At 42.0% G+C, this 16124-nt stretch overlaps 1 protein-coding gene across 1 annotated transcript; it reads right to left on the bottom strand.

Annotated features, from left to right (window-relative positions):
* Positions 1-9378: 9378 nt before the first annotated feature.
* LOC309817568 (protein ARMCX6-like) lies at positions 9379-11585 on the bottom strand (the record flags this gene model as incomplete). The annotated part of the gene is made up of 2 exons (XM_082646853.1): positions 9379-10510; positions 11503-11585. 2 exons carry the CDS (start codon positions 11583-11585, stop codon positions 9976-9978), a joined length of 618 nt encoding a protein of 205 aa, XP_082502979.1. The 3' UTR covers positions 9379-9975.
* Positions 11586-16124: the final 4539 nt, after the last annotated feature.

Genomic DNA, 16124 nt, shown 5'->3' with positions numbered 1-16124 from the left:
ACTGTTCTTGTGGTCATCTTCAAAATGCCAAAAATATACTTGTACTCTAATGAACTTCTGATATGTAAATAGGACACTTAGCTCATTAATCTTACAGTCCTTCCTTCCTTTCTCTTATTCCTGATGTTGTAATGTTATTATTATTTTAGTTTAATCATACAGTCAACAATTATTTATTGAACACCACTGTGTGCCAAGCACTATTCAAAGCATTTAGAATTCGGTAGTGAGCAAGACAGACAGCCTTTATTAAGCTTGCTTTCTTATGGAGAAAGTAGGCCATAAAATCAATTAAACTAAATAAAGTAGCTAAATTTAACTTTAAATTATATACATAAACATTTATTTTGTTTCATAAACTTCCAGCAGGACTTGTTCACTTCTCACTTTATAAAATGAGGATATCAGCTCTGCTGTCTTTTCTTCTGTCTTTTATCATCTTCTTCTACATCCCACATTCTGTCAGCTATATTTTATTGTCTCATGCCTACTTAAAATTTCCTCCCCACAGGTAATATGTGAATCATTTTCTAAAACTATACAAAATAGATTCACATGTTAGGAGACTACTTCAGCTCAGCAATGAACAGCATTTATATAGTCATAATCATCTAAATACTGTTCACGAAACATTAAGGAAAGAAATTGAAGATGATACAAAGAAATGGAAAAATATTCTGTGTTCTTAGATTGGAAGAATTAATATTGTTAAAATGGCCATACTATCTAAAGCAATCTACAGATTTAATGCAATCCCTATCAAAATACCTAGGACATTTTTCACAGAACTAGAACAAATAGCCCTAAAATTCATATGGAGCCACAAAAGACCCTGAATTGCCAAAGCAAGCTTGAGAAAAAAAGAACAAAACTGGAGGTAGCACCCTTCCAGACTTCAGACTATTCAACAAAGCCACAGTATCAAAACAGCATGATACTGGCACAAAACAGACACATAGAGTAATGGAAGAGAATAAAGAGCCCAGAAATAAACCCACACACCGATGGTCAATTAATCTATGACAAAGGAGGCAAGAATATACAATGGAGAAAAGACAACCTCTTCAATAAGTGGTACTGGGAATATTGGACAGCTACATGTAAAACAATGAGATTAGAACATTCCCTCATACCACATACAAAAACAAATTCAAAATGGATTAAAGACATAAATGTAAGATCTGAAACCTTAAAACTCCTAGAAGAAAACATAGGCAGAACATTCTTTGACATAAATCACAGCAATATATTTTTGGATCTGTTTTTTTAAGGCAAAAGAAATAAAACTAAAATAAACAAATGGGACCTCACTAAACTTAAAAGTTTTTGCACAGCAAAGGAAACCATTGACAAAATGAAAAGACAGTTACGGAATGGGAGAAGATATTTGCAAATGATAACAGACAAGGTGTTAATATCCAAAGTATATAAACAGCTTATACAACTCAATATCAAAAAACCAAACAACACAATCAAAAAATGGGCAGAAGACCTGAATAGACATTTTTCCAAAGAAGACATACAGATGGCTAACAGGCATATAAAAAGCTGCTCAACATGGCTAGTTATTAGAGGAATGCAAATCAAAACGAATTATCACCTCACACCTGTCAGAATGGCTATCATCAAAAAGTCTACAAATAACAGATGTTGGAGAGGATGTGAAGAAAAGGAAACACTTGTACACTGTTGGTAGGAATGTAAATTGGTACAGCCACTATGGGAAACAGTATGGAGGTTCCTAAAAAAATTAAAAATAGAACTACCATATGATCCAGCAATTCCACTCCTAGGTATATACCTGGGAAAAATGAAAAAACTAATTTGAAAAGATACATGCACCCCAATGTTCATAGCAGCACTATTTACAATAGCCAAGACAAAGAAGCAACCCAAGTGTTCTTCAACAGACAAATGGATGTGAGATGTGAGATTTATATATGTGAGATATATATATGAATATTATATATGAATATATATATGAATATTACTCATTAAAAAAGAATGAAATTCTGCCATTTGCAGCAATGTGGATAGACTTAGAGAATATTATGCTCAGTGAAATGTCAGACAGAGAAAGACAAATACTGTATGATATCACTTATATGTGGAATCTAAAAAATAATCCAATATAGCAAAACAGAAACAGACTCACAGATATAGAAAACAAACTATTGTTTACCAGAGGGGAGAGAGAAGTGGGGAGGGGCAAGTTAGGGGTATGGGATTAAGAGATGCAAACTACTATGTATAAAATAGATAAACAACAAGGATATATTGTATAGCACAGGGAATTATAACCATTATCTTGTAATAACTTTTAATCTGTAAAAGTACTGAATCAGTATGCTGTACACCTGAAACTAATGTAATATTGTTAATCAACTATACTTCAATAAAAAGTATATACTGTTTATTGATTTTCAATGCATAGAGCTGAAGGCAGAAAGCTTTAATGGAAGACTTGGTTGTTATAGAACTTAATGTAAAAGTTAACTGGAACTCACGATAGAGATAGATAGATAGATAGATAGGTAGATATAGAGAAATAGACATATGGCTATGTAAAGCAAAAAAACTAGGAACGTTTTCTCCATTAGAAGGGCAAGTTCCCCTTGCTTTCAATACCCCATGAAGACACCCTTTTGATGATGATACCACCTGACTCCCTCAGGTGCCTTCACGTGTTCAATGTAGGTCTTTCTTGGGATGCAGAAGGGTTGGCTTTATATCTATTTGGTCACTTCAGACTGTTCTGGGAGCCATGTAGCCATGGTCCACTCATGCACTGTCATCTGGTATGGTAGAACTAGGTGTAAGTTATAAATCAATTTTATCAGGGTATGGATGCAACTTATCCTGAGAATACTTACTTAGTAACTTAGGAGCTCATTCAAGCCTGTACCATCCTAGGTGACATGGCCAGATCCCACAGACACCTAAGATTAGCTTTTGCTTCAATCTGGTCCACTATAGTCACTTAGAAATGTTCTGGAATCCGAGGTCAAGGCTCTTAACTTGAGTCACTTAAAGGATACTGTTGTTAGATTCAAGACTAAATAGATTCTTTTTCCTTATACTCCTTCAAATGCTGAACTCACTCTTTATCTTAGTTTGCTGCATATTTGAAGCAAGTACACACTTTGAACTTTTTGGGTTTTTTTAAGTCTGTTGTTGATTGCTGCCTAACAAAGCACTCCAAAACTCAGTAGCTTAAAACAGCCATTTTATTTACTCATTATTTTGCGTATCAGGAATTTGCACTGGTTGGTTCTTCTGCTAATCTTGCCTGAGGTCATTTATGTGACTGGAGTCAGCTGGCAAATCAGTTGGGGGCTGATTTTCCTCTGACTAAGGTTGGCAGATGTAGCAAAAAAAAATACAGGATGCCCAGTTAAATTTGAATTCCAGTTAAATAATTAATAATTGTTTTAGTATAAGTATGCCCCATGCAATATTTGGGACATACTTATACTGAAAAATGTTTTATGTTCATCTGAAATTTAAATTTAACTGGGAGTTCTGAATTTTATCTGGCAGCTCTTCCTAGGGGTCCTCAGAACAGTTCATGGCTGTTCTACATGGTCTCATCCTCTAGCAGGCTAGTCTGCTTGGCACATGGTGGTTTCAGAGCAGGAAGAGTGAAATGCCCACTGAAAATGCACTGTTCAAGCCTCTTCATGGGTCATGTTTTCTAATGTTCAAACTGGCCAAAGCAAATCACATGCCAGGTCCAGATTCAGTGTGGGAGGGGATTATACAATGGTATGGTAACAAGGAGGCATGGTCCATTGGGGGCTCTTACTGTAATATTTTCTTAGAGGTCCTTCTAATTGTTTTTCTTCCCTTATTTGCCTGTATCATACCCTCTAGTTCTTCTAACCTCTCAATTGATTTTAACAAGTCCCCTTTTGTTCACCTACTACCCCAAATCTTCTGTCTTCTTGCTCCACTTTGGTCTGATAAACCAGGGCCTGCTGTTTAGCTGTCGTCTTAAAATTAACCTTTATTGCTTTCCCAAGTTGTGATCACCATTTCCTTGATTCCATATTTACCTTTGACTTGATTACTACCTTCTTTTCTTGGAGTCCATGTTCAAATAATTTCCTAAGAGAAGGTCCACAAGAGGCAAAATTTGTGTACTTTCCGTCCTGAAAACATCTGTATGGTCATCACATACCGATGTGGTATGTGGGTATGTCTGTTTAGAAGTAGAATACTAGAGAAAAGCATATTTTCTAAGAATTTGAAGGCATTTATACATTGTCATATCATATCCAGTATTATGAATAACATGTCTGATGCCAGTCTGCTTGGTAGATGGCTTTATTCCTACCATTGAGAAATTTTAAGGTCTCCTTTTAATCATTATTATTCTAAAATTTCTTGGCGATATGTCTAGATGAGGGTTTTTTAATTCATTGTATTCGACACAAAATGCAGGTTTCTTTTTAATTAAAAAAAATACAGAGAAGGGGCTTCCCTGGTGGCACAGTGGTTGAGAGTCCGCCTGCCGATGCAGGGGACGCGGGTTGGGACGCGGGTTCGTGCCCCGATCCGGGAAGATCCCACATGCTGCGGAGCGGCTGGGCCCATGAGCCATGGCCGCTGAGCCTGTGCGTCCGGAGCCTGTGCTCTGCGGTGGGAGGGGCCACAGCAGTGAGAGAGGCCCGCATACCGCAAAAAAAAAAAAAAATACAGAGAAAAATAATGAGGTTCTACCTATAAATCATTCATAATTAACAACAAACATTAACACTTTTTTGTATTTGTTTATAATTTCTTTATTAATAGACAAAATTAAACTACAAAATTGTTAGGGTCACATTTTCCTCAATCTCTTCCCAGAAGCAAGTAATATTGTAAAATTGATGTGCATCTTTCAGTACCCAGTTTTAATTTTGTAACCAAAATAATATATAGTATTGTTTTATAGTCTTAAAATTATATAAATGGCATTATATTGTATCTTTCTTTAAATTACTTATCTCACTAAACATTAGGTTTCTGAGAATTGTCTAGACTGATCTGTAGAGATCTAGTTCACCTATTTTTACTGCTTTATAAATTCTATTATATAGATAGATGACATATTATATTATTCAAAGACCTACAGCAAATATCAACCTTACTGCTGAAACATCAGACATTAAAATCAGAAACATGACAAGTATGCACTGTATCATCAATACTGTTGCTCTGGAGGTCCTTGACAGTGCAATGAGATAAGAAAAAGAAATGAGCTATAAAATATTGAATAAGAAGAGATAAAACTGTCATAATTTGTAAACTATGTTTGTCTAGTTAAAAAGTCAGAGAGAGGGCTTCCCTGGTGGTGCAGTGGTTGAGAGTCCGCCTGCCGATGTGCCCCAGTCCGGGAAGATCCCACATGCCGTGGAGCGCCTGGGCCCATGAGCCATGGCCACTGAGCCTGCGCGTCCAGAGCCTGTGCTCCACAACAGGAGAGGCCACAACAGTGAGGGGCCCGTGGACTGCAAAAAAAAAAAAAAAGTCAGAAAGAAAAAAGAGGCAAAAAATAAATATAATAAGAGAGTTCACCAAAGGAGCCTGACTGTAGAAACAATGTTCCATCAAGAGCTTTTATACAAACAAGCAAAAATCATTTCCCATAATACTTACTTTTGATGGAAAAAAATATATATAAGTACAAAATTCCAAAGGCACAAAAGACAGAAAAATAAAAATGAGTCTTTTACTGACTTTTCCCCATACAAACCCAATATATCCAAATGGAGGCAAAAAGTGTTATGCCTATAAATGCGTATCACTACACAATTTTATATGATGATTTAAAAAAGATAATTTTTACTAAAATAGAAAATTTAAAATCATACACGACAGAATATATTACATAAAATGTTTATAATAATATGCATAACACAGTGTGCTCCAACTTGTTTTGCCGCACAAAAATGAGGCAATTTTGGTGAGGGAAGAAAACAGTCCCATCTCCCTTGGTGCTAAAGCAGGCAGGGCGGGGGGTTCCTAAGTTTCCTGTGGGCCAGAGCATGTCCTGAGAAGGTACCTGGGGCAGACGCCTGCTCACAGGCACCAACACAGCCTCCCTGCCAACACACACACCCCACCTGCCACAGGCCACCCAGTGAGCAGAGGGTCCCCGAGTCAGTGAGGGGTTCCTGGGAGAAAGGGTTGTGCCCCAAGAGGAATTCCACAGCAGGCAGCCACAGCGAGGATGCTCAGCTGGGTGCATGAAGGTCCCAGAATGCACCAATTATACCGTGAGAATGGAGTGATAAGTGGTGCTGGGTTAACAGGTTATCCATTTGGAAAAGGAGTCAGGAAATTCCAAGTATATCCCTGAGACAACCCTTTAAGTAGAAAGGTATGAAAGAATTAGGAAACCATATAGGAGACTCCTTTTGTAATTGGGAAGTGGGGAAGGCCGTCCTAAGCCACACGCAAAAGCAAGAGGCAATAAGGGAAAATGAGCCTTCAGGGGAAGAGGAGGTCGTGAGTAAAGTGAAGGGGGAAGTGACAGAGTGTAAGGTGATCCATGCAGCATGAGGAGCAGACAAGGGACTGACGCCCCACAGGACTGTGCTGCAGTGCCCATCACATCTTAGACCAACCGGTGGCCGCTACGAGGAGGTGGGGGGCAGTGCTGCACACAGCTGTCACACTCTTAGCCAAAAGGTGCTGTGGTGGCCCAGCGTAGAGACCGACTTGGTGAGGGCTGTGCCTGTCCCTGGTGACATTTCAAACTGAGGGGATCGTGGTTGAAACTGCTCTGAGAGTGGCACTAAGGGCCCCCGTGGGGATGCATTGTGTGAGACTGGGTGTACCAGCTGGGAAGCTGGATGTCTGCAACCTTGCCTGCACTTATGGCAGGGAGGGGTGCAGTGGGGGGTCAAATAACAAAATTCCCAGGAGATGTAGCAGGCTGGGAGTTAGTGCAGAAATCAGTACCTACAGGCACAAAGTGTAGACAAGATAATGAGATGAAGAAGAAGGGAATCCAAGGCCCTTTCTGGAGCTGGAGGGCAGTCTGTGGAGGCAGTTCCAGATTTACCAAAGAGACAGCTTCGGCTAGGGCGACCCCATCAAGGCAGGCATCTCCCCACAGAGTGTGACAAGCTCAAGCTTTGATGACCTTGTCTAATGTTTGCCATGGGGAAACCTGGCAAGAAGCTCATTTGGTTGCAGAAGAGAGGTGGGTTAGTTTGTGCTTGGTGGTCCCCTGCTGTTTCATTTTTGAATTAAGCATGGGAGGAGGCACCTTAGTCTTTCCAGTGCTGAAAGCCTCTGAATGTCTTAATCAGGCCCTGACTGGCAGGCATGCGCCCCGCCCCCTGCGCCCCCCCTCCACGCCCCCCTCTGAAGTCCCCCTCCGCACCCCGGTAGTAGTCAGAACTGGGAACTGGGCTCCTGCCCTGGCACAGCAACCAACAAAGGGATGAAGGGCAGACCAGAGCCCTGTGCTTCCACACGCAGGGAGTGTTTTCGGGAGGGCAGTGCCAGCAAATGGAGAAGGGGCTCTTGACTTGGGCCAAGACCACACCGTGGAGACACATCAATGCTGGCAGGCTGCCCTGTGACAGAATTGCTCAGGAGATGGGCAGAAGGTCTCCGAGGCCCTCCCTGCGATAGGAATCAGCTGTGGCCTGAAAGTGCCAAATGCCTGCCTCGGAGATGGTGGGCCTACTACCTGTGGCAGGACTCAAAACGGGGGACTCGGCAGAGTGCAGAGCAGGAGGGAAGCACGTGTTAATTTGGGACCCCGAGCCAGGAGGAAGGAGAAATGCTCTGCCTTTGGGCTGAGATTACAGAGGCTGAGCAGTAAGGTGTCGCTGAAGACACCATCGGCCAGCAGGCTCCACTGGGACAAGTGCATGCAGGGCTGCCCGCAGGGCAATCCTGCGTGGGAAACAGACTGCCCAGCCCACCTGAGGCTGGCTTGGGAGAAAGGGGGGACCACGTTAGCAGCTCTTTGGAAACAAGACAGAGCCCCAGAGCCAGCAAACAAAGCTCCAGCGGGGTGAACGTTGCTGCGGGTGTGATGTTGCAGCAACCACAGTCACATGCTGGCCCATCAAGGCAGCAGGGCCTGGGAAGGGGCAGAGTCCCTGGCAGGCACCCGTGACTACTAGTCAGCCCAAACTGTGGGGTGGATGAGTACAAGCAGGAGAGTGGCAACCCACCTGCTCGCCAAACTCCAGGAGAAGGGAGGAAAAAATTGAAAAAAAAACCCTAAAAATTTGAAATAAAACTATGCTCTATATGGAGGAGGGCAGTCAGAAGGCAGAGCACTTGTACACAGCTGATGCCCAGGGAGCAGTGGCCCAGAGTCACATCCCAGGGAGACCAGGAGAGGGCACCGAGCTCAGAAGCAGCACCGCCCAAAGGAAGCTTCTTGTCCCCTCTGTTAGCCAGGGCTTTGAGGAGGAGAACCATTTCAGGACACATCAACAACACGCAGGGAACCTGGCTTTGGTGATGCAGGGGCTGAGGCTTGCTGGGAGGGGTCTGTAAATGTTGGGAGGGGGTGGTGGAATGAGTTGCCCAGATTCATGGAGTGGTTCAGTGTGCAGGGCTGTGTTCTTCCTTTCCTCCAAGGGGTGCCAGGGGCTTGGATGGAGGGCATGAATATGTCTCCTGATGGATGGACCAGCCATGGCCATGCCACGCCCCTCAGCATCTGCCCTCCCACCCCTTCGGGGATTCACGGAGGCCTCCACTGTCCCCTTCCTGGATCCCACAGAAGTACCAGGGATAGGGCAGAAAGGAGGTTCTGCCCTTCCTTGGCCAGAGGAAGCAACGGCCAAGCCTTTTCACTCGGCCAGGAATTTGAGCTTGGCATCCCAAGGAAGGGAGGGGGCCTGGAAGTAGGTTTCACAGCTGCTTCTCAGGAGAGAGAACAACACAAAGCAGGCACTCAGCAAGTAGCAACTGTTACTGCTATAACTGTGCACTAACTTGTGCAGGGATGGGTTGCCCTGTGGCCCCCAAGGATGTGTAGACAAAACCTCAAGGATACTGACCTTCCTCTCTAAGAGGCCAGCAGGCGAGGAAAGACAACTTCATCGAGGGAAGGATTCCTCTGCATCAGGCACTGTGCTGCCTGCTTCACAGGTGCTGTCTCCTTTAGTCCTCCCAGCAGTCCTTCTTAATTCCACCCTCCACCCCATTGCCCTGCCCCAGCCCCGCCCCCAGCCCCTTCTGGAAGCTTATCCTGAACCCTGCAGCCCATCTCTTCCACTGCCTCCTGTGGGCACTGCTAGGCGGACATTCTTCAGGAGCAAACGCCCCAGTTAGTTAGCACTGATCATGTATTTTGGGCTTCCTCTTCACGCAGACTATAAACTCAAAGACAAGTACCATGTTCTCGTTTTTGCCAGCTAAAGCACACAGCTTTATTGGTGATACATAAAAATGCAGACTTGGTGGACGAGGCTGAGTCAGTACAACTCATAGAAGGGGAGTGTACATTTTTTGCTGAACAGGTTTACCATCCATAGGCTCGTGAAGAAAAGAGAGTAAATGAAAAAGAATTCAACCTACGCAGCAACCGATGCATTTTCGGCACAAGCTCCCATATGGGTCTGGTCTCCACAAGACGGTCCAGCTTAGACAGGGAGACCACCACAGGCAAGGCATCCCTTGTCAGGCTAGAAAATGTTGTCCTTTCACCACACAGCTGAAATGATCCCTTTACCACAGGAAGAAGGCCGCAAGGGAGCAATTTACAATGCGCACTGCCTGCAGACTGCAAAACCAAGAGGTTACTCAAAGCTCTGTGGGAACCCCTGCCTGGCCAACAAGAGAGTGGTCCTGGATTTAGCAAGTGTAACTTTCACCCAGAGATATGGCTACTGGCTAAGGCTGGATCTTCAATAGCACCCACTGCAGAGTCTTTGATTGAGAACACAAGTGTGTGGTTCACTGATCGGGTTTTGGTTCGGGGTGGATCAGTCCCATCCTGTTGGAGGGGGCCATTTAAGAGGCCGGGATTTCTGGGAGAAGCTGTCTGTTTGCGTTCCTGATAAAGAGGGACAGGAAGGAGAGCAACATCTGGGCTCCCAGCAACTCCTCCGCCAAGACTGGCTTTTCAGACAAACCCATCAAGGGTTTCACAACGTGCCCCTCAGCACATTCACTTCCCTCTGGTATCAAAGGAAACTTCAAGTCTGAAACGGACTTGGCAAGCATGTTATTAATAACTGTCATGATTATTAACAAATTTAATCCGGCCTGCTGCAGAAATGAGTTGCAGCAAAGCGACACAGTCTCCCGACACACTTCGTTGATGTACATCTTAATCTGGCCCTGATTTTCAACACTGGCTTTCAAGTTATCCAGGGCACAGAAAGCCTCAACAGCAGGGTCGGGAATAGGGATTGTGTTTCCAGCAATGGAGAGGCTGGCCAAATGACTATTGATATCGTGGCTAAATGAAAAACCAGTGTCCCTGGGCTGAGCTAACAACACTTTTCCCTGAATGAAAGGGCACTTGGAGAGGCCAAGAACACAACTGAAATTTTCAATATCTTAAGCATCACTAAAAAATAGTCCTCATTTTCATTAGTGAAAGAGTGATTTTTCTTCATTCAGACTATTTCCTCTTTGAGAGGCCCTAGGTTCCTACTGCCCATATCTCATGTCAACCTCATCCCCAGGACTTGGCTTTTCCTGGATCTTTGAGTAAAGACCAGACCCCTTACCCATCCTTATCCATATGAAGTTCCCTACAATTCTGGTTGTTTCTCACTGTGGTTATATCCTCTTCTGATTATTGGATGAACACTGTAGCAACTTCTAGCCCTGACCTCCAGAACTGCTTTCACTAAATCAGCATTTCGAGCATACTCTATATCTGTGAGAAGTCACAGGAGGTTCTCACTCTTTTAAAAGCTATCTAATTGTAGTGTTCTAGGTAGGAGACTGTTAGACGTTCTTTTCCTGGACACAAATTGCACTAACTGCCATCTGACCGGAAACTAGTGGAAATGCAAATACATAGAGCTTTCATATGAGTTTCCATAGATATACATGTCAATACTCAGGATACAAGGGTATCAGTATCTCTCTTTCCTGAGTTAGGGTCTTAACTTTCAAACGTTTCTCCTCTGGTATTTATCTCCTTTAAGCTCATTCCCACTGTTTCCTCAGAGGTACAGCATTTAACTTTTCCAGCACCCAAGTAAGAGGAGAGGAGAACAAAGACAAGGAGAGGTAGCTGAGTTGCCTCTAGACCCTGCATTTTGACTCCAACCTCCCTCCCCATCCCTATCTCCAAGAGATAACAATGTGTAGAGCAATTTCGTTCTTCCTTTGCCTAGATTTATGTCTACTTGTAGACACAGAAGAAAGAATGGAGACTGGTAGATGTACAGGCACATATGTGTCCTCTCTCCAGAGTGAGAAGTCTGGCTTTCAAATGTCTCCCATTTAGGTCTTAGGCACAGCCCCTACCCTGCCCTCCAGACCCTTTCATCACCCCATCCTTCCCCCACAAATGCCCACCTTTTCCATTGCTCTGCGCCCCAGTCACTCTCTTGACCTCGGTTTCTTCCATCAAATGGCCACTTTTCTGTTCTACCCGTCATTTCTGCTCTATAAACACTGCTTCCCCAGAGCCTAAAAGGATTGGGGTTAAGTAATGCTTTTCTGAAGGCAGGATAGTGAAAGAACAGGTTCTGGTTTGGGGCCTGCCTCTACCGCCACCTTGTGACCCAGGCCCCACGTTTCCTTGAAAGAACTCACTTCAGTTTCTACTAAATATCCTGTATGTAATGGGTTTCCTCTTCCTTTCCTTTGGATTGTGCTGCCCCCTACAGACAGACAAGCTAACCAACAGATAAAGGTCTGTGAACATTTAGTGCAGGGTGTTAGGTCACAGTTCCTACCTTTTACTGATTCAAGACTGTCAAACGGTCCCCACCTCTCACTCCCAGATCCCAGCATCAGCTCTCCCCCCGACCTCATGCACCATTTAGAGAACTAAAATGAGCTGGTGGATAGCCAGAGGGTGTGGGGAAAGCTGACTCTGCCCCTTCAGGTCTCTGCTACCTAACTCCACCGCGACCCCAAGACTCCCCAGGCAATGCTCACTCTCACACCAACCTGAACACAATCAGAGAAGTCTCTTCCTTCTTCACTTGGCTACAAACACATCTCCCTGATATCAACAGGAAGCTGATGGCCGGACCAAAAAGACCACCTCTCCACAATTCTTGGTCAACTGAGATACGTCACCAATGAGCCATGGTCTCCAAGTTTCTCTCCTACCAGTAGTGATGCAAGAGTATGCCCGCCCCTCTCCTTTCCCCCCGCAGCACACCAGACCTGTCACTCATTTTTTCTTTGCCAATCCTAGAGACCAAAAGATAAGGCATTTCCATTTTGTTGAAATTTGCCTTTCTCTAATTTCCAAGGAAGGAACCTATCTTCTCCTGGAGCAACTATTTCAGTTTATACTTCTTTATCTTCTCTTAGAATATAGGGCAACAGCCCATCTCTTCACTTCCCCTCCACTCAGCCGCTAATATCCATTATCTTTCTTGGACCCATGAGAAAGCACATTGCATGAAATAAGACATAGAGCAAGAGATAATTTAGATATTTATTGCCTCTGCTCATTTTCTTGGAAATACTGGCTTTTTATAAAGATTTGTACATGCTTTTATATGTATAAGGAGTGATGTTTGCCAAAATGTCACCACTGATTATTTCTGAGACATATATTTAAGGCATAATACATTCTAGGTATAGTGCCAACTGCTAAGGTCAATGGGACATGGAGATGAACAGACTTGTCTCTTAGTAAAGACCACCTGGTTTCTCAGACAGACCCCCACAAGGCAACATTTACCTTGCTGAGTTCACACACTCCAGAATCTAGATCTTAATTTTGTCTTCAGACTAAAAATATGCACAACTGGTGACCTTATGCACAACACAAATGCATACATATGTTCACCAAAAGACAAGAATAACAATATGCATAGTAGCACTGTTCATATTATCCCCAACTGGAAACAACTCAAATATCCATTAACAGTAGAATGGATAAATAAAATACAGTATATTCATAAATGTGGAGTATATTCATAAATGGCAATGAATACTATATATGCAACAGTATGGATTAATCTCACAATGTTAGCTAAAATAAAAAAGATACAAAAGAATACATACTGTGTGACTTCCTTTACAGAAAGTTTAAAAAAAACACATAAAACTAATCCATGGTTTTAGAAGTCAGAATAGTGGTTACCCTTGGGATGCACTATTGACTAGATGGGCACATGGGGGAAGCTTCCAATGTACTGTTCATGTTTTGTTCCTTACTCACTTTGTGAAAATTTATTGAGCTGAACACTTAGGATTTGTTCACTATTCTGTGTATATGGTATACTTCTACAAAAATTTACCAAAAGTTCTCAGTAACGAGTTAGGGAAATGGAAGATGAGTAAATGAAACCAATCCTCCTGCTGATCTGGAGAAGCTGGACAAAACATAGATTTTCATTTCCCTGAAGGCACTAGAGGGCTAACAAAATGGTGAAGAATACCTGGTTCAGAATAGGAGTGGGAAAAGTTGAGCTTAATATTACGGCCACTTTTCCCAATGGCACATATGCAGTTATTGAAGGAACTACTGGGAGGCTATGTAGAATTTTGGGTAGCCTTGGGGGACTAGGGAGACAGGTACTGGAATCCAAATCTTGCCAAGAGGTATACCTGGTAAACCCTAAAATCTTTGGATTGTGATACTGAAAGAGCTGCACCTCAGAGTCAGAGTGAAGGAGACGTAGACAGGCTTTTTTTATTTTTTAACATCTTTATTAGAGTATAATTGCTTTACAATGGTGTGTTATTTTCTGCTTTCTAACAAAGTGAATCAGTTATACATATACATATATCCCCATATCTCTTCCCTCTTGCGTCTTCCTCCCTCCCACCCTCCCTATCCCACCCCTCTAGGTAGTCACAAAGCACCGAGCTGATTTCCCTGTGCTATGCGGCTGCTTCCCACTAGCTATCTACCTTATGTTTGGTAGTGTATATATGTCCATGCCACTCTCTCACTTTGTCCCAGCTTACCCTTCCCCCTTCCCGTGTCCTCAAGTCCATTCTCTAGTAGGTCTGCATCTTTATTCCCGTCTTGCCCCTAGGTTCTTCATGACCATAGGGTCTGCCATACAGAGTGAAGTAAGTCAGAAAGACAAAAACAAATACCATAAGCTAACACATATATATGGAATCTAAAACAAAAAAAAAGGTCATGTAGACAGGCTTTTACAAGGACTTCAGTTTAACTTTAAGTAATCCCAACCATTGGAAATTGGATTAAGGTAATTCCAGAGTGCTAATGCCTCTAGGTGCCTTGCAGAGACAAATACAAATTTTCTTCAGAGAGAAACAATATCGGCCTCAAATTTTTTCTGAAGTTTCGTAAAATACTATATCTAGCACACAATAGAAAACAACCAAGTACACAAGAAGACAAGACAAAATTAACAAAAGTCATCGGAAATGACACACAATAGAAAAAGACACATCAGGGCTTCAGATATTAGAGTTATCAGATATATCAGACATAGATTTAAAATAAATATGCTTACTATGCTTAAGGAGATAAAGGACAATATAGAGAATTTCTGCAGATAAATGGAAACTATTAAAAAGTATAAAACAAATTCTAGACCTGAAAAATAGAATAATCTCAATTAAGAACTGAATGGAAGGATTTAACAGCAGAGTACATATAGGTGAAAAGAAAATTATTGAACAGGAAGGTAGGTTGGAAGAAACTATCCAGAAAAAATGCCAGAGTCACAAAAGGATGAAAACATTGAGTAGCTAAGAGACAGAGAATACAGAAAGATTTCAAGTAACGTATGTATACTTGAAATCCAGGAAGAGAAGAGAATGAATAGAGGAGAGAATGAATGAGGCAGAAGTAATATCTGAGGAAATAATGGTTGACAATTTTCTGAAACTTTCCAAAATGTCAAGCTACATATTCAAGAAGCCATTCAAATCTCAAGTAGGATAAAATTTAGGATTAGAAGATGTGGTATATATCATGATTTCATATATACTTATTTTGTATATTACCACTGAACTCTCTTATAGTTCTTATAGTTTTATATCTTTTTCGGTAACTAATTATGAAATATGCAATATGTGGCATAAATGTTGCAAGTACTTTCTCCAGGGTCAGTGTCAGAAATCATTAATTGGTCATCTGATCGAGGCTAGGTGCAATAAATCCTTCTCAAGCTGCACTCTGTTGGGAGACAATTCTCTGTGGCTTTGTCATGTGCCTGCACATATTCTGAGTAAGGCACTCACTGCCCATTGTTCTGAACTATCTTTTCAAGGTTGTATAGCAAACAGCCTTGGAAGATAGAGATAGTGTCTCCCTCATGAGCAAAGGTAAGATTTGCTAGTAAGGATAAAAGACTCAGATTCTTTAAGCTCAGAGTTCTTCTGTGACACATCTCATTGTGTGTGTTGGTGTCATCTGGCTCTCTTCATATCACCAGCTGGGAAATGGGATCCAGGAACTGGTGTAAAAATGCTGATACTCTGGCTACTGCTATTGATGTGAGTAATAAATTGTCTTTCATCTCTGAAAAAAAAAGATGTGGTATATAAAGCAAAAAATGGACAGAACTATAAGAAATAATAGAGGTGCCCAATCATAGTGGGAGATTTTAAAATATCTTTTTTTGTAGATGACAGAATAAGCATATAAAAATAGCAGAAATATAGAAGATTTGAACATGATTAGCAAATATGATTCAATTAGTTCAATCCCTAATTGGTATAAAACTACACTCAACAATCACAAAAGTTTCATTCAAAAAAACATATGGAACATATACAAGGTATACCTCATTTTATTGTACTTCCCTTTATTGCACTTCGCAGATACTACATATTTTACAAATTGAAGGTTTGTAGCAACCCTGCGTCAAGTCTATCGGTACAATTTTTCCAATAGCATTTGCTCACTACATGTCTCTGTGTCACATTTTGGTAATTCTCACAATATTTCGAAGTTTTTCATTATCATTATATTTGTTATGGTGATCTGTGATCAGTGATCTTTGATGTTATTATTGCAAAAAGAG

Source organism: Grampus griseus, assembly GCF_964374135.1.
Source record: "Grampus griseus genome assembly, chromosome: X".
NCBI classification, from domain to species: Eukaryota; Metazoa; Chordata; class Mammalia; order Artiodactyla; family Delphinidae; genus Grampus; species Grampus griseus.
Note: the sequence above shows the minus strand (reverse complement) of the source record. Positions and strands in the feature narration are given on the sequence as shown.